The sequence below is a fragment of the Sinocyclocheilus grahami genome, unplaced genomic scaffold (assembly GCF_001515645.1).
Source record: "Sinocyclocheilus grahami isolate Dianchi unplaced genomic scaffold, SAMN03320097.WGS_v1.1 scaffold243.1, whole genome shotgun sequence".
In the NCBI taxonomy this organism is placed as follows: domain Eukaryota; kingdom Metazoa; phylum Chordata; class Actinopteri; order Cypriniformes; family Cyprinidae; genus Sinocyclocheilus; species Sinocyclocheilus grahami.
The window spans coordinates 192,116-216,331 of record NW_015505422.1 but is presented as its reverse complement, the minus strand read 5'-3'; the positions used below and the strand labels follow the sequence as shown (position 1 = coordinate 216,331).

General features: G+C 37.4%; 2 protein-coding genes across 5 annotated transcripts in view; one reads left to right on the top strand and one right to left on the bottom strand.

Moving 5' to 3' along the window:
- The window catches only part of top2a (DNA topoisomerase II alpha), a 34,166-nt gene extending 11,443 nt beyond the window's left edge, over positions 1-22,723 (bottom strand). The window contains exons 1-24 of the mRNA XM_016289274.1: positions 22,521-22,723; positions 19,452-19,598; positions 19,036-19,126; positions 15,863-15,926; positions 15,639-15,784; positions 15,459-15,556; positions 11,218-11,430; positions 10,950-11,123; positions 7,890-7,991; positions 7,653-7,790; positions 7,234-7,372; positions 6,995-7,152; positions 5,456-5,581; positions 5,266-5,376; positions 5,070-5,175; positions 4,742-4,851; positions 4,542-4,634; positions 4,295-4,409; positions 3,944-4,065; positions 3,558-3,706; positions 3,233-3,464; positions 2,982-3,116; positions 2,378-2,578; positions 2,059-2,254 (exon numbers count right to left, since the gene is read on the bottom strand). Coding sequence (XP_016144760.1) covers positions 2,059-2,254; positions 2,378-2,578; positions 2,982-3,116; positions 3,233-3,464; positions 3,558-3,706; positions 3,944-4,065; positions 4,295-4,409; positions 4,542-4,634; positions 4,742-4,851; positions 5,070-5,175; positions 5,266-5,376; positions 5,456-5,581; positions 6,995-7,152; positions 7,234-7,372; positions 7,653-7,790; positions 7,890-7,991; positions 10,950-11,123; positions 11,218-11,430; positions 15,459-15,556; positions 15,639-15,784; positions 15,863-15,926; positions 19,036-19,126; positions 19,452-19,598; positions 22,521-22,547 — 3,193 coding nt within the window. The 5' untranslated portion in view covers positions 22,548-22,723. The remainder of the gene's footprint in view (positions 1-2,058; positions 2,255-2,377; positions 2,579-2,981; positions 3,117-3,232; positions 3,465-3,557; positions 3,707-3,943; positions 4,066-4,294; positions 4,410-4,541; positions 4,635-4,741; positions 4,852-5,069; positions 5,176-5,265; positions 5,377-5,455; positions 5,582-6,994; positions 7,153-7,233; positions 7,373-7,652; positions 7,791-7,889; positions 7,992-10,949; positions 11,124-11,217; positions 11,431-15,458; positions 15,557-15,638; positions 15,785-15,862; positions 15,927-19,035; positions 19,127-19,451; positions 19,599-22,520) is intronic.
- A 771-nt stretch (positions 22,724-23,494) lies between these two features.
- samd14 (sterile alpha motif domain containing 14) overlaps positions 23,495-24,216 on the top strand; it is a 15,656-nt gene continuing 14,934 nt past the window's right edge. For 2 of the 4 annotated variants that reach the window (XM_016289296.1, XM_016289299.1), the window contains exons 1-3: positions 23,495-23,554; positions 23,672-23,774; positions 23,857-23,899. The gene's annotated coding sequence lies outside the window, so the exon portion shown is untranslated. Of the gene's footprint in view, positions 23,775-23,856; positions 23,900-24,216 lie in introns of all 4 variants that reach the window. The other 2 variants (XM_016289298.1, XM_016289297.1) reach the window with 2 other exon arrangements.

Here is a 24,216-nt window from a genome sequence, read left to right as displayed (position 1 = left end):
TTATTTGTGAATTTAATTCATGTTTGTGAAACTTTAAGATTTATTTGTGGATCTCATTCTATTTATTTGTGGATCATAATCTATTTATTTGGAATTAAGCAACAATTCTACCCCCATACTGCTGCCACTGCCAGACAAAAAAACCAATGACAGCTGTGGTTAAATGCAATAAAACGAGCAGACTGGACAGAAACGATCGTCAAAAATGCTCGTGATTGCAGAGCGCACTTCTTATCAGAAAAGGTTCAATAAAGTATTGTCTTTTGTTGTTATGGGCGCGTCATGTGTCTATGTTTCTTGCATCTACGTCATGTATCAGTGTTTCCGCTGCCATTATATTAGGGGGCAATATTTCTTCAATGTTTTAATTGTAATATTAAATTACCTTTATTTTCCAAAAAATTAAATTGTTTAATTTTCATTATTTAAAAGATAGACTAAATAAATGTTTTATGCCTTGCGGTGACTTTAGCATCTGCCGTTTCACTAAATGAGGACATAAATACATGAACAATATCTCCAGATCTTCTTTGAGAGTCACTTCATGAGCATTTGATCGTTTCATCTGAGTAAAACTATCCTCATATCATATACACACAGAAATGTAAAGGTATTCACGGCAACCAGTCAAAATAAAAGTTCGGTTTAACTTGAAGGCATTGGCAGAAATATATTACAATTATTGAGTAGAATGTACGTAACAGGCTGCTACTACTACTAAAATTATTAAAACCTTGTTTAAGGAATAAGCATAAAATATTTTCTTCAGTGTTTTAATTGTAATATTAAATTACCTTTATTTTCCAAAAAATAAAATTGTTTAATTTTCATTATTTAAAAGATAGACTAAATAAATGTTTTATGCCTTAAAAAAAAAAATGTAAATACACAACACAGAATTTCTGAGCAAAAAATCATAAGGCTAATGTAAGAATAAATGAAACTTGTTTTATGCTTTCAAATAATTAGACATGCTAAAACATAAGGTTGGAAAAATAAAACATTTCATAGGGCCCTAAACATGTAATATTTGTTAAACTTTTAATAAATTGATGTTAAATTGTTTAAGTTTCATGATTTTAATTAATTCGGCATGCTTTGATTAATAAAATGCAATTTAATACTACAAAATTAATGGGGGGGGGAAGTCAGAAACTTATATGGTAGTTAAATAGCCCCTAGACCTCAGTTATCGCGAAAAAAGCCAGGAAATTTCAGTTTTGACAATATGGGACCCGCGGACACCCCGTTTTATCCAAAGACACTTACAAATGAGGACAAAAGCAATCAAACCAATAAAAGAGCAGCAATATGCAAGTGCTGTCACAAGTTGCAGTTAGACTAACAGTTTTTTTTTTGTTTTGTTTGTTTTTTAATAAATAAAATGAAAACAATTAGATAGAAAAGAACCAATAGAGAGTGCTTGTTTTAGAGGGTCAATTATTGATGGAAGAGATGTGTCTTTATCAGTTTCTTGAAAATGTGTCTGTGAATGTGATTGTGTGCCTCTTTGGGATGGCACTGTAATGAGCTTTTGGAGGGCTCACAAGTCTGAAGTAAGTGTAAATGTAATGTGATGTGGACTTAGACATTATCACAGCTAAAACCCATAGACTAAAACTATGTGGGAAACATGGATATTAATTCTGAGGTAGTACTGCACATGTAATAAGACATACTAATTTTTCCAGTTTTTACATTGTGATCTTAAAATGAATATCCACTTTCCCCACATGCATTCCAAGGTTGTCATTGTTATCAGTTTATCTGTATTGGCCAAATAACACCCATAAAATAAGATTGTCATTAAATAATTTAGTAGCTCAATACAATGTGTTGATAGCAGATAAAGGTAAAAAAAATGCACTTGTAATGTATTGAGGTCAGTGTATGGCACAAGGCAAAATTAGACTTCATGCCAAAACACTACCAACTGTCACATTCATTATATTGGTACTACACAGTACCAGTCTAGTCTGAATGTTCTTTCCTTTTAATATGTGCTGCTTCTGCATGTAGTGTGAAACCAAACACAAAGAGAGAAAAAGCATGTCTCACCAATGACCAGTGTGCCCTGGATCTTCTCCAGAATGAATCGGGCCTGGTTGGAAAGTTTGGCACTTTCAGCCCCCAGCATACCTAGCAGCCAGTCTTTCCTGAGGACATAATACTTCATTCTGAGCTCAAAGAAATCCTTCAAGATGTCCTGAACAGACTCGTACTTCTTCAGACTGCCCACATGATCAAACAACACCTGCATGAGAATGATATAGACAATGGAAGACAACAAATGTTTTCAGGATTGGGCAAAAAAAAATCAGCATTTTTTTTAAAGGATGCATATTGTGATATAAAGTATATGGTGTGTGCTGTTCACCATGGAGTGACAGGTGAGCAGATTCTGTAGTTTGAAGACTTTGTGTGGTCCAGCTGCCTCAGCCTCTCTCAGGCGCTCCTCTGTCATCTTAATGACGAAACGCACTGTGGTGTCTGTATGATACTCCTTATAGTCGGTGATCAAAGCAGGAACCTTCTCCGTGCCGTTCAGCATCGCCTCCAAAACATTCTCCTTATAGGTCTGAGAGATGTCATGTTATTCATCATGTATTCCAAAGAAAATGTTTGTTATTTTTATCTGCTGAACTGACTGGCATAATTTTTTGCTCAATATTCTGTATAACCCAGCTTTACACCAAACTTCACAGGTTAAACACACTGCTAATTTTATATACAGCATGAAACATGAATTTGCAGTGAAGGAAACATTGGTATAAACATTTTAAACCCTAGCAGATATTGCTGAAAGTCAAAGGATTTAGTTGCACTAATTTTACCAGTTTTTCATGTCAACTGAATATTTACAACCACTACTTGCCACATACCAAATGGGCATGGGTTATTAAAAAAAAAAAAAAAAGCTCAGTCCTACAAGGAATCATGAATAAGCTTCCTAAAGAAAGTATAAAACAAACTTCACGCACCTGTGTCCAGGTTTTGATTGGCAGTTCAGTGATCTCAATGGTGGTAGAGTCAATGATGGCCACCTCTCCATTATTCACATACTGATTCTTCGCCAGTTCATCAATGGTGCCTTTGAACCCCTTATAGCTTGGCAGCTAGACATAAATGGGCGAAATGAGTACATCAACCAGTTCTGGTTTAGAACAATATGCATTATGAAAACAACTATGCATTTATGGTAATTAAATTTAAAACATGAATTTATTTTTACCATGGGAAGTGGATCTTCTCCATTGAGCATGCGGCGAATATTGTTGATGATCTCTCTCACGTCATAGTTGGGGATGCGGCTGGCCCATCCTGTGCCGATGCCCTCACCTCCATTAGCCAGCACCAGAGGAATGATGGGTATGTACCACTCTGGCTCCACTCGCAAATTATCATCAAAGTTATACTTCAATAGGTTATCGTCCACAGCAGGAAACAGCAGACGAGCAAGTGGACTGAGAATAAATCAAAAACAATTTTGTTTTACTTTACTAGATATGACATTTTTATTTGCTAGCCATAACCATTAGCCGTGTGCATCGGTGTACCTGAGCATAGTAAAGATGTATCTGGGGCTGGCAGAGTCTTTGCCTCCATGCAGACGTGTGCCAAACTGACCCAGAGGCTGAAGCAGGTTCAAATTATTACTGCCCACAAAGTTCTGAGCAAGACCCACAATGGTCATCATCAGAGAGACCTGAGGAAGAGAAAAACATTTAAATAGTTGTATCATGTGAAAGCTACCAGGGTCACTGGTTTTATATTATAGTCATGACAGTAGTTTGATAGAGACATCTTAGCATAATTTTACTTTTGAATGTGTGTTTTCATATTTATAGTGGGGTAGTGTCTTCCTAAAAGCAAAAGCAATGTGACAAGATTTTCCATATACAGACCAAACAATGAATGAGGTGAGTGGAACAAAAGTCCTCACCTCTCCATGGTGGTATGCTGACATCTCAGCCACTGATCCAGCCAACTGAGCCACTTTCACCTCTCTCTTATCATTCCTCTTAAAACAGCAGAAGAGCACTTTCCTTTGGCCTGGTTTTAGACCTGAAACATACATACATATTATTTCTCTGCATCTTTGTTCAGTAACTCTTTGCTTGTATTGTGGGATTGCCTTGACCATGAATGATACATGTAATGCTAGATTTTAGTTAATCTTATAAAAGCAGCATAATTGCATTATTTTACTAACTACCCTTTGTTAGCCTATAAAACCATCCAAAAAAAATTCAACGATGACAATAGTAATGCTGGGGAAATACAGGTTTCTCACCATCCACCAAGCAGGGGATTGATCTCTCGTTGTCAGAGTTGGAGAACAGCACAAGCTCTTTATTGATAAAGTCATGGTAGGAGAGGGATGAGGTTTCCTGTCCATACAGGTACTCCTGCACAAAGCAGAAACAAGATCATGCTTTTTAAATGGCACACAAAAGTCAACTCGATTTCCCCTTTAAAAAAAAAAAAAAAAAAAAAAAAAAAAAAAAAACATTGATTTTTTTTTTTTAGGGTTATGGCACCTCAGGCAGGTTGTGTTCTCTGCGCTGACGTCTGTTGATCATGAAGCTGGTCAGCCATTCCTTCCTCTCATCTACCATCTTCTTACTAAAGGCCTGCAGATAGACAAAAAAAGTCATAAATATCATCTTTAGGAAACGTAATTTTATATTCAATGTTGCTCGATTGTGTCCACTGCAAATTCAAACGGAGACATGGTTACCAGGGTGATAGCTTCATCATCAGCCGGCCCAGAGTACTTAAAAGGGATTCGGTGTCTCGTCATATCCGAAAAATACTCTTTGGCCTCCTTAGATGTGCTGGTACCCAAACCTGGAGAGAGGCAGATAGAAAAACACATGAGATATTTGCAAATGACTGTATACATGCATGTTTTAGAACCACTTTCAAATGTTATTGCAAGCACCCAGTGTGCTGGTGACCCAATCTGTGCCCCCTTCACCTTCTACATCACTTGAACACATAAGGAGGACAGAGTAAAAACACTGCTTACGTTTGCCAGTGGACTACCACAGGTGTTTGAGACAAACCTTTGTAGTATTTGATCTTCCAGGATTTGGTGCTACTTTGCTTCTCCTTCCACTCATTGAACTCTGGGATACTGTAGAAAGCAAGTTCCTGCTTTTTATTGGATGCCTAGAGAGCGACAACACCGGCATTCAATGAAACGTTTCCACAACAAGCATTTTTGGCATATTGTTGATGACAAGGGCAGCTGGAATCTACCTTGATGATGGGTGTGATGAACTCTTCTAGGAAGTTGTGGCGCAGCAGTGACGGCCAGTTATGATGGATAAAGTTGATGAGAAGGCCTTTAATGTGAGATCCGTCTTGATCCTGAGGAAATCACCCATCATTACACATACAACAAACTACACCCTATATTCTGTAACAGGCACACTGTGTACAGTCTGACCTGATCTGTCATGATCATGAGCTTGCCGTAGCGCAGGCTCTTGAGTGACTCAGGGTCACTGTAGTTCTTCTTGTACTGCAGACCCAGGATCTTTATGATGTTGTTGATCTCAGCATTCTCCATGATCTGCAAAAAAAAAAAAAGTTTTTGCTTTTGTGGGGTCTGTAATTGATACAACCCCATGAAGTAGGACTGGGCTAAAACCTAAAATCAAAACCTTGATTACCTGAACACTTTACCTTGATTACAATTATTATATTTTTTTATAATAACAATTTTTTTAAGTTATATTTATGTTTTTTTTTTTTTACACCTTTATTGTGAGAGGACAGTGAAGAGCTGACAGGAAAGCAATGGGAGGAGAGAGGGGAGCAGGATCGGCAAAGGACATCGAGGCGGGATTCGAACTCGGGTCTCCATGAGCAGTTGTGCTATATGTTGATGCACTAACCACAAGGCTATGGGCACCGACTCAATTACAATTGTTGATTGATTTTTCTTGCCCTCATTGTTCAATAAAGATTTGTACTGCAAATATTAAAGTTATACTAAAATTAAACTATTAAAAGGTGGGATTTTTTTTCTAATGAAAGTGCATTTCTTATCTTTGTGACTTTTAAAATAATTGAAGGAAACAAATTTGTGGTTATTTGTTGAATAATTCGAACAATTAAAATCAGAGCTTGCTTGAAATGAAGACATCTTATGAAAAAGTCACATTTCAGTTTAAATTTTTTTGCAAAAAAAAAAATTAAAACATATGAATATTGCCATGTCAAAAGTAGAAAATAACCAGCACCCCTGGTTAACAAAATAGCCTACTTTTTAAATATTGTCATACGAAAAGTAGAAAATAACTTGTATCTCTTGTAAATTAATATTTTAAATAATGCATTGTGAAAAGTAGAAAACAATATATTGCATCTCCTGTTAACAAATGTTTTAAATAATGAATGTAAATACAACACTGCTGATTAAGAGAAAGAGCAGGGCACCATCTCAGTGATCTTGTTCTGTCACTCTAAATGCGCAAGTATTTACTCTAGGTTCTTACTGGCCATTCACACAGAATATGTCTTTGCGTCTAAAACCGTGAGATGCAGCGCTCAGGAATGGTTTTTAAAAAAAGCGCAGTGCAGAATGCCACCTCCTCCACCATGTTGTCGTCAAATACAAAACTTGCCATGCCAACCTGCTACTATAAACAAAAACTCGCAGCGCTCGCCCCGCCTCCGGGGTCTCTGATTGGTCCACTGTTTTGGAACTGACATCGATGAGTGGCACTGCATGTAAAAGTTTAAATTCTTTTAACGTGCCTCACATGCAAGACGCTACAAAAGATGCGAGCACAATGTTCATACACACACGGTAAGTATATTTTTAAGGGGAAAGTATTAATAGGAGAACCCCTCCCCCGAAATAACAGACATGGGAAAATTACATTGGTTAGTGGTTCAGAATTTCGGTTTCGATTTCTTTTCGATCAATCATCCAGCCCTACCATGAAGCACTCATTAAAATTCTTTTGAATTTACCGACCTGTTTGTGTGATGCCTCTCGAACATTGAGCATTTTACCACGCAGAGGGAAGACACCATAGCGGTCACGTCCCACCACACCTAGACCCGACACGGCCAGAGTTTTGGCCGAGTCTCCTTCGGTCAGGATCAGAGTGCAGCTATTGGAGTTCTTTCCACCTGAAACAAACCAACAATCCTGAAATTAACACCCAGGCTGAAAGCGTTTTAATATTTTAACAGCACAACAAACCTGGTTACCTGCATCGTTGGCGTCATCCAGCTTGGGTACTCCTTTAATCTTAGTGTGTTTGACAGCAGAGCATTTCTTATTGAGCTGAGCCTGGGCTTTAAACTTCACCCAGTTCATAATGCTCTCCACAATTCCACAGTTATTAGCCTACAAACAAGACACAGAGGGGTGAATTATCTAAGGCGTTTATGCAGCTGTAAAGCATCTTAAATCACAAACTACCTGCTAGTGACGAATTAATATCAACATTTCAGTAAATGGTACCGATAAGGGTAAAATTTAACAGTCCTTAATACCAACTTCACCAATGCATACCAAATCACCAATTTGGAATAATTTGGCAGCAGCAATTCATCAAATATTAGAAAGAGGATCATTGAATCCAAATTATACAGCATGGTTCAGGCAAAAGAGTCACATTTCTCACCTGTTTAACAAACTTGTCACTCAGAGGGCAGGTGGAACCGAAATTCTTCTGCTGTAATGTCATGTTCTCTTTGGTCTGAGAGTCAAAGCTGGGGTTCTCAATCAGACAGTTCACAAACAACCACACGTGATTCTTCACCTGCACACGCAGAGTCCAACCAGCACTTTACATCTGACCACAAAATTACAGTGCCACAATCTTTGAGATGTAGAAGTTTTAATAATCATCAGGATGTACCTGGAAAGGTTTGACAACCACTCCAGCCTTGTTCTTCTTTTTTACCACTTCAATCAGTTTGGACACAATCTGGTCTGCAACATATTCGGTGTGTCTGCCACCCTGAAACACACAACATCATATTTAAAGCACTTTCCACTGTCAACAAATTATCCAAGTATGTCCATCATGTTTACAGGTCAACAACATTTAATGGAATTTCAGATACACTACAGCATCCACACCAATGTATGTTAATATTCTTATGCAAATATTCAGTTAAAGTCAGATAGAATTAGAGTGGCTGTCAGTGTCTTTGTTCATCAGTTGCAGGTGGAAAAAGCAACAGTATCTTTCCCGCCCCATTATCATTAGCTCTTACAGTTATTAGGGTTTCTGCAGGATTTTTAAGCTCAAATTTAAGACCTGCACAAAAAAAAAATAACACCATATGGAGAGGGGTAGGGCAATGTCTATAGTACCATATTAAACAGTAAAATTACTGTAAAAAGCATAATTTACAGTTTAGATACAAGTTTTCACAAAAACATTTATAAAATGATAAACCTTACATTTTAGCCTTTAAACCATTTTAAAGAAAATGGACGAGTCAAAAGTATTAATTATATTAATTTAAACAATTACCATCAATAATTTATTTAATTGCTATAATAAATGTACGATATTGACAAATGATATCTCGATAATTTTCTGGGATTTTATCGATAACGATAATTAGATGATATTTTGTTAAGCGTGTTATTGTGCTGATATCTTAAGGACTACTGGGGACCAATGACTCCTGAATTTTTTTTATATTCTTCATACAGTATTCTGTGTGGTCAGTTCACAGCAGTGATAGCAATTAATAATTTCCAACAAGTTTTATGGGCATTTTTACATTTAAGCCATTTTTTCTAAAAGTGTGCACCATCTTTTGAGTGAATTTCTTGCATTTGGGCTGTTACCAAGCATATGTAAAACATTAAAAACCAAAGTTTGAAATTATTTAAAAAATGAAAAGGTACCTTAAATGTGAAATTCAAATTGCCAGTAGGTGGCAGCAAGTCACTGTTAAGGGAGTCATTGCGACTGAACTGAATAATTTAAACTGTTGATTCACTCAGGAACGAAAGACCGTCCTGTTGCTCAGAGGCGCAAAACAGCGCTGTGGCTGTGTTTGGAATGATTTTTGTTGGAGAAATAGAGCAAAAACAGATAATATGGTGTCTAAAAAGTAAGACTCTTAATATTAACTTCTTGTTTATTGAACTGTTGTATAAAATCAATCACATTTGTAATCATGCTGACTTTGAGGGGGGGGAAACGCCACTCTTCATGTGATACTATATGACACAACTATATGAAATGATATAAATGTATACATTTTCTACCCCATATCTTGAATTATGTGATAATTCTAAATGCATTTAAATAGACTGATTCATGCAGTGAAAGAACACACTCTAAATGTCACTAGTAATGTAACCTCACGTAATGTATGCATGCACTCTGTAGGTGTGTTTTGTTTGCTTTTCGCGATATACTCCAAATCACACATCGTTAAAACAACAATTACGATATTATCACAGATCATCGCACACCCCTATACTGTTTAGATTTTTATAATGCATTGTCTTCTTATCGATCCACCAGTTCACATTTAAAGCTCTGCATGTTTGCAGGGTAAAAAACGGGTCGATTTTTGCATTTGTCTGAACTCTGAACAAAACAAGTTTTATTGAAAATGCACATTCATTCTCTGCCAGCAGGTGGAGCATTTGGAAGAAATATAACCGTTTCCCCGGTAACGGCAGAACACAAAGCAGACCAGCACTGGACTGCAGCGCTTATGTTTATTCAATGAAATCATAGCCTTTTGAAGTTTAATCGTCACATTCAGCCATATCGCAATTCTGGTATTTCCATCCCCAAATTTAAGACCTCTTGAAATCAATTAAGACTTTCATGTACAATTTAAGACTTTAAGGCCTAAAACTAAAACTAGACTTAAGACCCCGCAGAAACCCTGGTTATGTTCGGCTAAGTTTTTTTTTCCCCCAGTCACAGCACGTATAGATGTTTTGAGCTTTTGGCAACATGCACATGACTGCTGGTATTACACAAAACTATGACTTGATGACGCTCAATTAGTTTTTTTCTTAGTAGAAGTTGAAATTTTTCACTGCTAAAGCTTGCTTGATGCATGAGAACAAACTTTGAAATTTGATATGCGACGAATATACACATTGCTCAACATTTATGTGAATAAACGTCTAAATCGAACCAGTTTATAATATAAAGCAGTCATGCCTCTTCTGAAGACTTAAATTAAACCACTCAAACCACTCATCGCGGCGCGATGCAACGCATAAAAAGACAGTATACACAATCACTTTGTTTAGGACAGTAGTAAGTCATTATAATCTGTAATTATGTCCCCACTGGATGCAACAAATGCTTCGTTTATAATGGGTTTTAATTTCTTTGTCTCGTCGCTCCGGCCGGACATGGCTTCACAGTATGGTAAGGGGTGTAACATTTCTGTCACACGCTTGAGATATTCGGCCAATCACAACGCACTGGATAGCTGGCCAATCAGAGCACACCACGCTTTTCAGACCGATTAGCTTTGTAAAAATCTATGCATTTCAGAAAGGCAGGACATAGAGAAACAATAATGTACAGTATGTGGAAAATAATGTGCTTTATAACCTTAAACCGCATAAACATTTCATTACACCAAATACACAATTATGTTCTTTTTAGCAACATCATATGACCCCTTTAAATTTGGTTTTTTTTTTGTGTATGTTTTTTTTTACTCTCAAAGCCGTGATTCCCATTCAATTCCATTATAAGACTGACAGACTGCAACAGTTTGAGTTAAAAATCTTCATTTTTGTTCTACTGAAGTAACAAAGTCGCCTACATCTTGGATGCCCTGAGGGTAAGCAGATAAACATCAAATTGTCATTTTTGGGTGAACTATCCCTTTAAGGACCCACGGACACCCTGCATTGCAAACAGGCCTTTTGAAAACTGAACATAATGACAAATTGCAAAGCTGAAGATGTTTACCTTAGTCGTGGCAATGCTGTTAACAAAGCTGACTTGCTGGAACCCTTTATCACTAAGGGTAAGACACACCTCCCAGCGCTCATTCACAATCTCATGGACTATTGTCAGGGGAGAACCGGTCTCATCCACCTTATCCTTTAGATACAGGTCCACATAGCTACGGAAACCATTAACCTGAAAAAATAAAGGAAATTAAACTTAGTTGGAAGATACAGTGATGCAAACAAACTGTTATGGGGTCAAGAGCAAAAACCAGTTATATACTCACAGGCAGCTTCTTGCCGTTGAGAAAGACACGGACACCCTTAGAGGACCCAGCGATGTCATATGCTCGTCGAGTCAGCAGTGCGACAGTGTCTTTATCTAATGCCTGCATCTTAAACTTTGCCAGGTCCGGCTGGAACGTGATGCAGGTGTAGTCATCGCCATCAAAGGGTTTGATCTTATACTCGCCTGCTCGGCCCATGTTATCAAACCATGTCTTTGGGGAAAAGATTAAAGAAGTTTTAACATGTTTGTCTAAGGTAAGGCACATTAGTTCTGATCAATGTTGCCACTATTAAATCACATTGACTGTACGATAACTGAAGCATCACAATCTGACTAGATTGCTCACAGAATTTTAAACTACAGGAGTATTCAATAGCAATTCTGCCTTTTTCAATCACCAGAGGGCATCATCGACTGACAGCCAATACTTCAACGTAAAATGACCTGGTGTGCAATTGCACAGGATTTCAGTTGCAAAGATTTAGTTTTTAGGATATAGGTATGTAAATCGTATAGGCGGACGCATGTAATGTTTATGGTATTTTTTTTTCTCTCCACAGGATATGAGATATATAAATATAGAAACATACTGCCTAACAGGTAAATTTCCCAACACAAAATATATTTCAGTATGTAATGATGGGAAAAAATGAATCCGAATTGTTTACAGTAAATATTACAACAAGCTTAATACTACATTGCAAATATTACTTGGAGCAAAAGTATAAATGCTTGAAAATAAAGCTTCACGTCCACTCAGCCAGCATTATTTCTCTGCACAAGTTGTGAATTGCATCTTTGTTTAGGGATGCACAATATTATTGGACCGATATCGGAATCGGACGATAATGGCTTTAAAATGTACATATCGGCATTGGCCTGATATGAAAAATTATGCCGATGTGTCTTGCCAATAAGAGGACAGCAGCATTACAAGATGGAAATATAGACTAGAAAAGATATTTACATGTGCTCTGTCCTACGTCCATGACACTGACTCACTGCGGAGTGGCCAGTAACGCATGATTTCAGAGCGATAAACATGATAATCAGAACTAAAACGTTTTTTTTTTTTTTGCAGATATGAGCTGTAAAGACGCAGCTCTATTCTGGAAAAGGGGGCGGGGAGCAGCAGCTCATTTGCATTTAAAGACACAGGCCCGAAAAACAGCTGGTTTCTGCTTCCACTCAAAATAGGCATTTTCAAAATTATATAATAAATGATCTGTGGAGAATTTTGAGCTGAAACTTCACAGACACATTCTGGGGACACTAGAGACTTATATTACATATTGTAAAAAGGGGCATAATATGTCACCTTTAACAGCTCTTAACGCCGAATGTGCACTTGGATGGTCAGATACATTGATGGGTTAGTATAAAAAAAATAATAATAATAACTTAAGGTCTTTCCAGCATTAAGGTAATCCTGCAATTTTTAATTTTTTTTTTTAATCATCTAGTCTCGGTTACAAATTTGACTGGTAAACGAAAAAGAATGATAGCCCCTTTTGTATTACATTGCATATGACAGATTGATAAAAAAAAACATGCCATTTATGACTGGATGTAACTTTTGATACTTCGCAGTAAAAGTGGCTCTCCGAAAAGTTCTTTATAGATCAGTGATCACCATAGAAATTAGTATCATGTACAATACCACTCCCTGTATCAATATTATATCAAATATTCAAAACAATACTATAGTAGTCAACATTTGAAGTAGATCAAAAAAAGTTCAAAGTTGTCCTAAGACTAGGAATATGCTGGTATCAAATTTTCATGTTGCGATTAATTGCTAATGCTTTTATTACGGTATACGGTATTCTCACGATATTGAAATTAAGTTTTTTAAAAAGTGCTGTCATACAGTATAACGGGTTTAATAACTTTTTTCTTATAACAAAAATAACTGAACATTTAAATGCAATAAATACAGAAAAATTTATAAAGTTAAAAGTTTTACACAGATTAAAGTGCAAAAGAACAAAGACTAATAGGTATCACTTTAACTAAGGTTAACTAATGAGATCTTATTGTAATGCATTAACATTCACAATGAGCAATAGCTACATTTGCTACAGAATTTATTAATCTTTGTTTTAAAAAAAAATAAAAATACAAGTCTTAGTTCATGTTAGCTCATTAAATAACAGTTGCAACTTTCGATTTTAACAACCTGTTATTAAATATTGTAAAAAATAATTTTTCATTGGCAGTTTGTTAACTAATGAATTAACTAATTTTAACTAATGAAGCCCTAATGTAAAGCGTGAACGAATAATAAAGAATCAAAACACTTTCAAACAATATCTAGGGCATGTTGTAGTCCAGATTAAAATGTAAAATAAATAGCCTATCAAGTCTAAATATTTAAGTATTTGGCGCAGTGATGAACACCATAGCAAATACACAAATCTGAATGGCTGTTTAAATCATTTAAACATGATTCAGAAACAAAGTAGTGCAGATGCTTTGTTTACAGGGTTTCCGGGGTAACGGCTGCATTTAAATGAATTATTTCTGCAGTTTAGCGCCATCTGCTGTCAGACAGTGAAAGTGCGCTTTCATTCAGAGCGTCTCATGTTCCGCCATGTGCTTCTCATCCACGCTTGTTTACGTCAGAGTGCGCACGCGTCTTTCACGCAGCATACAGCGGTGTTGTGCATTTTGACCAGTTGATGGGAAAAGTATTCTTAAAAATGCATTCAAAATTCGGAATAATTTGTAATATATAATTATTCACAGTATTTAGAAGTGCCCACGATATCGTGCCTATTCATTACCGTGATATATCGCATTACCGAATGCCCGCACAAGTCTACCTAAGACAAGAACGCATTTTGGTTTTAGGACAACTTTAATGAAAGGTTTTGCTCCACTTCAAATGTTGACTAGGCCTGTCGCAATAATCACTATACCGACTTATCGCGCAATACATGTACATGACTTCATTTGAAATCATTATTGGTAACGCAATATATCGCCCATTATATTAACTTAAAAATTAATGTCACCACACTTGTGCCTGTGTCTTTTGCAGCTTCTCGTACATAACGTGGTGTAGTCAGGAGGTGCTAGTTCAAATATGGTCTTGTTTAGGGATCTGTGCCTTTGTGCATATGGACATCTGACTGCTAAGTAGTGATTAGGCATTACCGGTTTCAAGGTATACCGCGATTTGAAAATTCCACGGTTTTAAAACCACTAATATTTTCCATTTTATCTTTCCTGCGGTACGCGCTGTTATTCATGTCTCCTCAGACTGAAAGTGTAGGAATCCCTCAGGTTGAGTGCAGTGTAGAGAGTAACATGACCCTCCTCCTCCTGTTGGTGCAAGCGAGCGGTCAGTCACGTGTGTGTGTGTAGGATGGCCGAACTTAAAGAGCTGCCCTTGAATTTACGCGATCGGCAACCGGTCGCTTTTTGTCTTATCGCAAATAACTTGTCTCTGTTCTGGACTTGCACAAACTGCGCTGCAATGCAATCGTTTTCCAAAATGTCATTTATGTGAAAATATGAAGTCTGTAAACGCCCGTAAACAGGCCAGAGACGCTGAAGACAGACGCAAAAAGAAAAATACTGTAGCAGGCAGATCACTCACTGTTCATGATGCACGAACTATTGGAAGAAAATCCTCAATATTGATTTGGGGGTTTATATGAATGTGTTTCAGAGTGGAACAATGCCTTCAGAAAAGTTTAGATGGTATTTTCTTTTAATCTCGTCTCTGTATAGTTCATATTATAGCAGTGTTTCAGCGCAGTGCTGCTTGGTTTACAGCGGTAACCAAGGGAATGCCATTTGTGGCTTTTATTTGTTACTTTATTTGATTTGGGGCTTGTTTTAAAATGTTAGTTTAGTTTTGTTATTTACATTTTATTTAAATGTTATTTAGCAAATGCTTTTATCCAAAGCGACTTACAAATGAGGACAATAGAAGCAATCAAAACCAACAAGAGAGCAATAATATACAAGTGCTGTATTAGTATATTCTTATAGTGTTATATTTCAATTTCACAAAGAAACCTGCAGCATTTTGTCCAAGCAATAATAAAAGGACACATTTATTTATAATTTGTCTTAAACCTCATTTTGTAAAAAAAAAAAAAAAAAAGTGAATCGAATCGTGAAATCAAAATCGTGAATTGAATCGAATCGTGAGTTGAGTGAATCGTTACATCCCTAAATCCCTAATAATACATCAACATGCATTGAGCGATCAGGTATCAAACTTACCTGTTTGAAAAAGTGTCTTGACTCTCGACACGCAGTCTCCACCGTGAACTTGATGCTGAAGATGTTACACAGCTTCGCACCGTATCCATTACGGCCACCTGTTAACAGCACACATGATTAAACATTCCAATCAAGTAAAGTCCATTCATATGAATCCATGCACTTCCAGCTCGACCTCACCTGTGACCTTCTTCTCATCATCATCATAGTTACTGGAGGTCAGGAGTTGCCCGAAGATAAGAGCAGGAACATACACCTTTTCCACCTTGTGCTCAACCACAGGAATACCCTTTCCGTTGTTCCACACACTGATGGTGTTATTCTCCCTGCACACACAAACATGCATCACTTAGATGTCTTCCCGATCTACAACGGTGAACAATCAAAGCATGGGAAGTACTTACGAGTCAATGTTAACCTTGATGCAGTTCATAGCTTTGTCCCTCTGTTTGTTATCAGCAGCATTCACTATGAATCAAAGAATGAGTATTATACTCAAGAAGCAGCCCTTAGAGCACATAAGGTCAAAACGGGGTTGTCTTTCAAATGTTTGACCTTCATTTAACAATATTTCATGACCTCTATTTATGTGCATTGATTGATGTTTATGTGAATTGCTTAAAGAAAAGTCAGCTTTTTAAATGTTTAATGTAGGCTAAGGTAATTATTAAAGATAGTTTTCATAATACAATAAAAGGTAAACAGTTTAATTAGAGCTGTCGGTTAATCGTAGCAATGACTTCTCATTAATCATTCTTATAATCCATTAGTAAAAACTAGGGATGCTCCGATCAAGATTTTTGCAGCCGATACGGAGTACTGATTTCTTGTCATGGTGACTGGCCGATACCGATTCTGATGCCTGTGTGTTTGTGAGCTCAGCACTGCTTTGTGTACAGCCGTTACTGGGGAAACTGCTGTTTCTCCTGCTGGCAGAGAATGAATTTGCATTTTCAGTAAGTCCGTCTGATTTACGCAGCAACATTTTTTTGCTTTTCCTATATCTACAGGCGCTGCGAATAATCCGCTGGTTGGGTAATAAAAAACTCTTTCTGATTATTTGTGGGTGGGTTGCGGCTGGATAAAATAAATCATAAATGCAAATATTTTTCATGAGGCAGACGATTTTGTGTGTGTGCGCACGTTTGCCTGATTGGGAAGTTGCAGTGACAAACGGTGACATTCCAGATCAAGTTTGAAAGGAGTAAAGCCTGTGTTAATGCTATTGAGTAGGCTAATATGGCCAAAGATGATTTTGTTTTATAAATAAATGTTCATTTAAATGGGTCCTATTATGCTTTTTCCCGTTTTAAAATTTTAGTCAGTGTGTAGTGTGTATGTTTGGGCATAAAAAAGATCTAGAAAGTTACAAATCTCAAAGTCCACTCCAAAGGGAGATTTTTCGTTTTTAAAAAATCCCTTTTCAAGAACTACAACAAACGGCTCGTTTGGACTACAGCGTTTGTTTTCTGTGCTTTGTGATATCACAAAGCGGCTCATTGGAATATCATTACAAATAATTCCCGCCAACGGAGATTTGAATGGTTGGGGGGTGGGGAGGGGCGAGGTTGTGGTTAGAACGCTTGGTTGAGTGCATCAGAGAAAACGAAGAAGAGCTGCTGTGCTGTAGCTTCAAATTTTCGGCATGTCTAGAACAATTCTTACAAGTACAACGCGACGTAGCTGGGTGCTGCGGAAATACGCCGAACGGCGCTGCCGGTGTGCCTACACTCATAGAAAAAGTATTTGAATTTTTAAAGTACTGAAACACTGTCTAAGCTGTTCGCCAATCACAACGCACTGGGACAGCTAACCAATCACAACACATTTTGTTTTTCGGAAGGTGGACCTTCATCAAAGCCGGAAATAATCGAGCCGTTTGTGCCAGCCTGGGGAGAAAGGTATTTTAATAATGTAAATTATGTGAAAAATAATGCGTTTTTCAAACCACCAAGCATGAGAGCATGTTCTAGTACACCCCCAAAACAAAATCAAGACTTTGTAAAAGAGCATTATAGGACCCCTTTAAAAGCTGCCCATGATCAGCATGTTATGTTACCGTTATCCCGTACGGCTCCGACGAGGTTTTGTTCCGTCCTTCACGCTGTGACAACTCACAAAAGACTATTTTTAGCCAAGCAGCACGGAAAGCCGCTTCAGAAACGTGCCGCGGTTGGCCGGTATAAACAAGCATTAGAGCGGCCGCCATCAGCTCCGGTTCCCGTGGAGCCGTGACGACGCGCCGCAGACGTGTGCAGTGAGGCACAGATCCACTCTAACATCACTGAATCTGCTGTTAAAAATTAACCATCTATTCATCATATCATCATGCAAAACATACACGACAAATAGCTAATTTTTCATTGTTTCTCAAAACGTAGGGCTGGACAATAATTCAATATCAATATGTATTGCGATATCATTTTTTTCAATAACGGTGATATGATTTTTAAACATTTCCGATATACATTACTAGTTTCCCATACATTGATTTATTTGTGGCGTTTGACTTCGTTGAATAAACATGAGCACTGCACTTTACAAAATCATAACACGGTGCAGGTGTTTTATATGAATGTATCTCTGAAGGGAATTGACTGTCTTCAGAAAAGTTTCGATGGCATTTTTATTTGATCTGATAAAGTAGCATTCATGAGCAGAGCTGCTTTGATTACAGCCATTACCGGAGAAACCGCTAGTTTTATCACTCTAAAAGCGCCTCCTGCTGGCAGAGAATCAGTTTTCATTTTAAATAAGCCCGTCTCCAGCAACATATCCAGTTTTTGTTGTTGTTCAATTTTTTTGTTTTCTGCAGCGACTCGGAGCACTTTTCATATCCTTTTTTCTGGCTGAAGCACATTTGTTTCAATCTATAAGAATAATCAGCCTACACTACCAGTCGAAAGTTTTTTTATGTTTTTTTTTTTTAAAGAATTCTCTTCTGCTCACCAAGGCTGCATTTATTTGATCCAAAGTACAGCAAAAACAGTAAAATGTTGAAATATTTTTACTATTTAAAATTGCTTTCTATTTGAATAGATTTTCATGTAATTTATTCCTGTGATCATACATGGCTAAATTTTCAGCATCATTACTCCAGTGTCACATGATCCTTCAGAAATCATTCTAATATGCTGATTTGCTGATTATCAATATTTAAAACAGTTGAGATTTTTTTTTTCAGGATTCTTTGATGAATAGAAAGATCCAAAGATCAGCATTTACCTGAAATAAAAAGCTTTTGTAACATTATACACCATTTCATTCAGTATAATTTTTTATTATTTTTTGGGAATTATAGAAATTAATACTTTTATTTAGCAAGGATGCTTAAAATTGATCAAAAGTGATGATAAAGGCATTTATAATGTTACAAAAGATTTCCATTTCAGATTAATAATGTTCATATCGATATCGGAATGATATCAATATCAATTTTGACCATATAGTCCAGCCCTATCGAAACGTCATAGCAAAATGTGATTATCGGCCGATACCGATCTCCGGCATCGGCCGATACCGATCGATCAGAGCATCCCTAGTAAAAACTCACCACAAAAAAACAAAAACAACTCACCCAGAATCTCGTCAAAGATCTTGTAGAGTCCTGGGACATACGTGATGTCTCTACAGTTCAATCCCATAACCTCATCAAACACCCACATTTGCTAAACAGGAAAGAGAAAGTGAAGAAACATTGGGTTATTCTACAGTTGTGACGGCACTGCCATCTGAAAACATTTAAATTACTTTCAAGAAATGAGTTGGCCAGGTTCTTGACAGAATGAAAGACTTCAATTCTTAATTCTGTTTTTTTTTGTTTTTTTAAGTATAGTTCAGTATGAATTCTTGCCTTAATAAAATGAGTGACCACTTTAGAATAACCACTGATTCTACTGCTGTATTAACGAAACATGTCATGGGCAGTATGCATTATTCATAAACGGTGGGTGCCAGTGGCCCTGATAAATGGCAGATGTGGAAGATCTCTACCTGAGTAACAGGCTCCACAGAGCCTATGTAGGTGTCAGGCCGGAGCAGAATATGCTCCAGCTGGGTCTTCTTCTGATAGATTCTTTCCACAGACAGACGCTTGTCATCTTTCTTGGTCTTACTGAGAGCCTTATTCTCAAACAAACTCTGAAAAAAAAGACAAAAACAATGTTACAGCAAATAAGAAGCCAGGTAAGATTGCTAAAAGAAACTAAAGCACTTTTTTTGGAAGTCGAGACATGGATGGATTCGGTTTTATGACTACAAGCAGTACAATGATTTTCTGCTTTATACTATGTTGTGTATAGTATACACTTTTTTTTTTAACACACATTTGATAAAGTTTAATGTTAAAGTTTTTTGGATTTAATTAAATTATGGTCACTTTGACCCCCCCTTCATAAAATGAGCCAGAGATTTAGAAAATGGAAGGCTTAAAGGGGTCATATGATGCGATTTCAAGTTTTCCTTTCTCTTTGGAGTGTTACAAGCTGATTGTGCATAGATAAGATCCCTGAAGTTAACCGTGGCTTGTGTACTGCAAACACATACCAGCTTCATCACTGTCTGTCATTCGACTCTGTTCCCCTTTCGGGCTCTGTCTTTACATTTATTTTGAAAGATGAAGCTCGCGATTATGGTAAGGGGCGTTACATTTCCGACGAGTGCTTGCGGTGTTCGGCCAATCACAATGCACTGGGTCAGCTGGCCAATCAGAGCAGACTGCGCTTGTCGGAAGGAGGGACTTTGTAGAAAATGAAGCGTTTGAGAGAGGCGGGGCATAGAGGACCTACAATAATGTACAGTATTTGAAAAATAATGTGTTTTTTTGAACATTAAAGCATGTCAACATATTCGGTTACACCAAATACACGAAATAATGATCTTTAAAAAAAGCATCACATGACCCCTTTAAGAGGTGTTATGGTGAAGGCCAGCCTTAATCTATAAAGTATTTTGGACTAAATTTGCATGGCGCCATCAATATTGTGGACAATTTACTAAAACAGATAACAGGCATCTCCAAAATGCTACCGGTCAACTTTCAGAAGTACACTGCTAACCTCAATGCTAACAGACATGACAGACTACAGCCACAGTTTGCAAATCTAAGTGAAAAAAATAAAGCGTCACTTTCTCTTTCTGCTTTTGTTAACACGTGTGACCAACACCACGTTACAAGTATATTGTAACAACAGTATGGAACTGTAGCGGAAGTGATCGTTACCATGGTAACTTTCTCAGAGGGTGATGAATCGGTTTTAATTTTACTCGTTAGAAAAATCATGTGTTTTTTTGAACATTAAAGCATGTCAACATATTCGGTTACACCAAATACACGAAATAATGATCTTTAAAAAAAGCATCACATGACCCCTTTAAGAGGTGTTATGGTGAAGGCCAGCCTTAATCTATAAAGTATTTTGGACTAAATTTGCATGGCGCCATCAATATTGTGGACAATTTACTAAAACAGATAACAGGCATCTCCAAAATGCTACCGGTCAACTTTCAGAAGTACACTGCTAACCTCAATGCTAACAGACATGACAGACTACAGCCACAGTTTGCAAATCTAAGTGAAAAAAATAAAGCGTCACTTTCTCTTTCTGCTTTTGTTAGCACGTGTGACCAACACCACGTTACAAGTATATTGTAACAACAGTATGGAACTGTAGCGGAAGTGATCGTTACCATGGTAACTTTCTCCGAGGGTGATGAATCGGTTTTAATTTTACTCGTTAAAATTTGAATTCCAAACGGCTTTTGTAGGGACGTTCCAAATGAGAGTGAACAACTTCACGAAGGGACCTTCCAGAAGTCCCATGCGATGGTCACCTCACGGAAGTGATTTCCGTTTGTGATCATGTGATCTTCGGCTAAGAGTTCTTGCGATGCCTAAAACAGATAACAGGCATCTCCAAAATGCTACCGGTCAACTTTCAGAAGTACACTGCTAACCTCAATGCTAACAGACATGACAGACTACAGCCACAGTTTGCAAATCTAAGTGAAAAAAATAAAGCGTCACTTTCTCTTTCTGCTTTTGTTAACACGTGTGACCAACACCACGTTACAAGTATATTGTAACAACAGTATGGAACTGTAGCGGAAGTGATCGTTACCATGGTAACTTTCTCAGAGGGTGATGAATCGGTTTTAATTTTACTCGTTATTAAAATTTGAATTCCAAACGGCTTTTGTAGGGACGTTCCAAATGAGAGTGAACAACTTCACGAAGGGACCTTCCAGAAGTCCCATGCGATGGTCACCTCACGGAAGTGATTTCCGTTTGTGATCATGTGATTTTCGGCTAAGAGTTCTTGCGATGCTTTTTTTTATACAAACGTAAATAGAATAGGCTAATTAAATGTGTCTATTTTAATGCAAGACAAAATATTCTTCGTCAGTGATAGAAATATGATTTAAGATGGTAGTGCAAGCACGTTTAGTTTGAAAAAGTTTAAAAGTAAATAAAACACAATTAGACAATATTTGAATAAAATAAAAAGACATATTTATTTGCAACAACTGATGGAAGGTAGACGTTCCAAACGCTTATACGGTACAGTAAGTTAATGCCCTAACGTTACACCCATCAAAGAACACACTTCAAGGGCTCTGCCCTTCGAAGGGAGTAACGTTAGTGCATAGGGATGCTCACTTCCGTTTGGAACTCGCCCTCAACACACAATGGAAAACAAAATGTGGCCTACACTAAAAAAAAAAACGGCATTATGTTAACGTTACACGACGCAGTACAAAACACGTCCGCTTGTGTCCAACGTCAACATATTTCAACTAAATTCCGGCAAAAGTATGACCCATATATAATGATAGCCGTGTAGTATACTTAAAACGCTTAACATTTCAACCCTAAACTAACTACTTCTATTTAAGTACTTGAACAATAAGAACAAATAGACAACATGACTATCACACAGAAATATCATGTAACGTTATTCGTTCAACTAATGTTTTTCATACATAATACATGAACACGGATTATACATCATTAAAGGTCCCGTTCTTTTGAAAATGATGTTGTATAAATTAACTTAACGTTACCTTCAGAGGTCCTTCTGTTCCAGCCATTTGTACCGTTTACCTCTTTCACGAAGCAAATTAAACTAAAATACAAACAGATCTGCCTTCAACTGTAACAAATCACTGGCCCTCCTAAACGACAGAAGATGCTTCAAACTATCTGAATTAAACTTATGAGCTAACTCACTGACACGCGCGCGACTACGAACCACAGAGCAACAGTAACCGATTTTCAAATTTCAAATCACACATATGTCCTCCCGCCAAGGACGCTGGCCAATCACTGTCAGGAGTGGGTTGGGTTGTAGAGTTCTTAACCAATGGCGTTACAGATTTCGAGCAGGCGACTCGCCTAACTTCATAGGTCCAATAACATAGGCGCTAACACTCGTCAAGCCAATGAGATTTTTGTTCCGGTCTCTCTCACGGTCAAACGGTCAAAACATTTGATCAACAAACAGAAAAATGTTTGCGTTGTTGTCGTTATATTTCTGAGAATGGCATAAAATACACTGAGAAAAGGATCACTCTCAAAGAACGAGAGTTTGATGATGAAATGTACTAAATCCTATTTAAATGTCTATAACGTTTATTCTTAATTTCTTCTTAAAATTATTATTTAAAAACAATAGTGTTAAAAATATAGTACGGTATTAAGTACAACATGAACATGTTTACTCTGTTGCCATATATCTAATATTAACTGCAAAAAATGATTTAACCTATAAATTCATTGATAGAGCAAATGCTATTATTAATAGAACGCATATTAAACATCATTTATATGTATTTAAAGTAGTGCTACTGCATTTTTAAAGATAATAATCCACTTCAGTTCAAATATAGTCAGATTCACCATACATAGCCTACACTTTTTTATTATTTAAATGTATTTGTAAGTGAAATGGACACAGATAGATGTTCTCTGTGATGGGGCATAAAAGCTGATGGAGTGGTAATAACATTGATTCATGATGCACACGTGCCTCTACCTCCCTCCCCTTTATGTCTCTCTCTTCCTCTCTCAGCATCCTTCATTTCATCACTGTCCTTGGGTGTGTATAGCAGTGTCTGACATTCTGCTGCTGAGGACTGTATGTGTGTGTGTGTGTGTGTGAGAGAGTGTGTGTACACGCAGAGTAGCCCAATGACGTAAATTTGTTCTCATCCAGGAACCGAAGTCCTCCAGCAGCATCCCGTGAGCAGGGCAGAGGAGCAGTATGTCAGCCCATCCCAGCAGCTGAGCTTTGCTGTGGGATACGCAACTACATAGAGGTGAGTCTGTTTATCCATCTTTCTTTTTCCATGCCGTTCTCCTTCCATCCATTTGTCTTAATGAAATATTCATGATTTACAGACTCTGTTTGTCCTGATTGTCATCTGCAGCTCTTATAGCAGAGGTGAGCTAGGTTAATGCTTTCTATAAAGAATGTAAGTACTTCTTTTCACACGTTTTTCTTGATCAGGCATTGTGTGTTTCGAATACAAGGTTATGCATCTCTGCGTAGCCAAGGAAATGTTGATGAGCATGTACCATTTCTGTTGTTTTAGGCCTGCAGTGAAAGTAAGCTTTTATTTGCTGATATGTGCACACAGGTCAGATTCGTCCCCTCCCATCTCCATATCGATTTGTTTGCTATTGCCATTCCCTGCCTGTCAGCTACTTAGCAGCCCCCCCCCCCCCCCGACCCCCCCAACCCTAATAGCCTGGGAATTG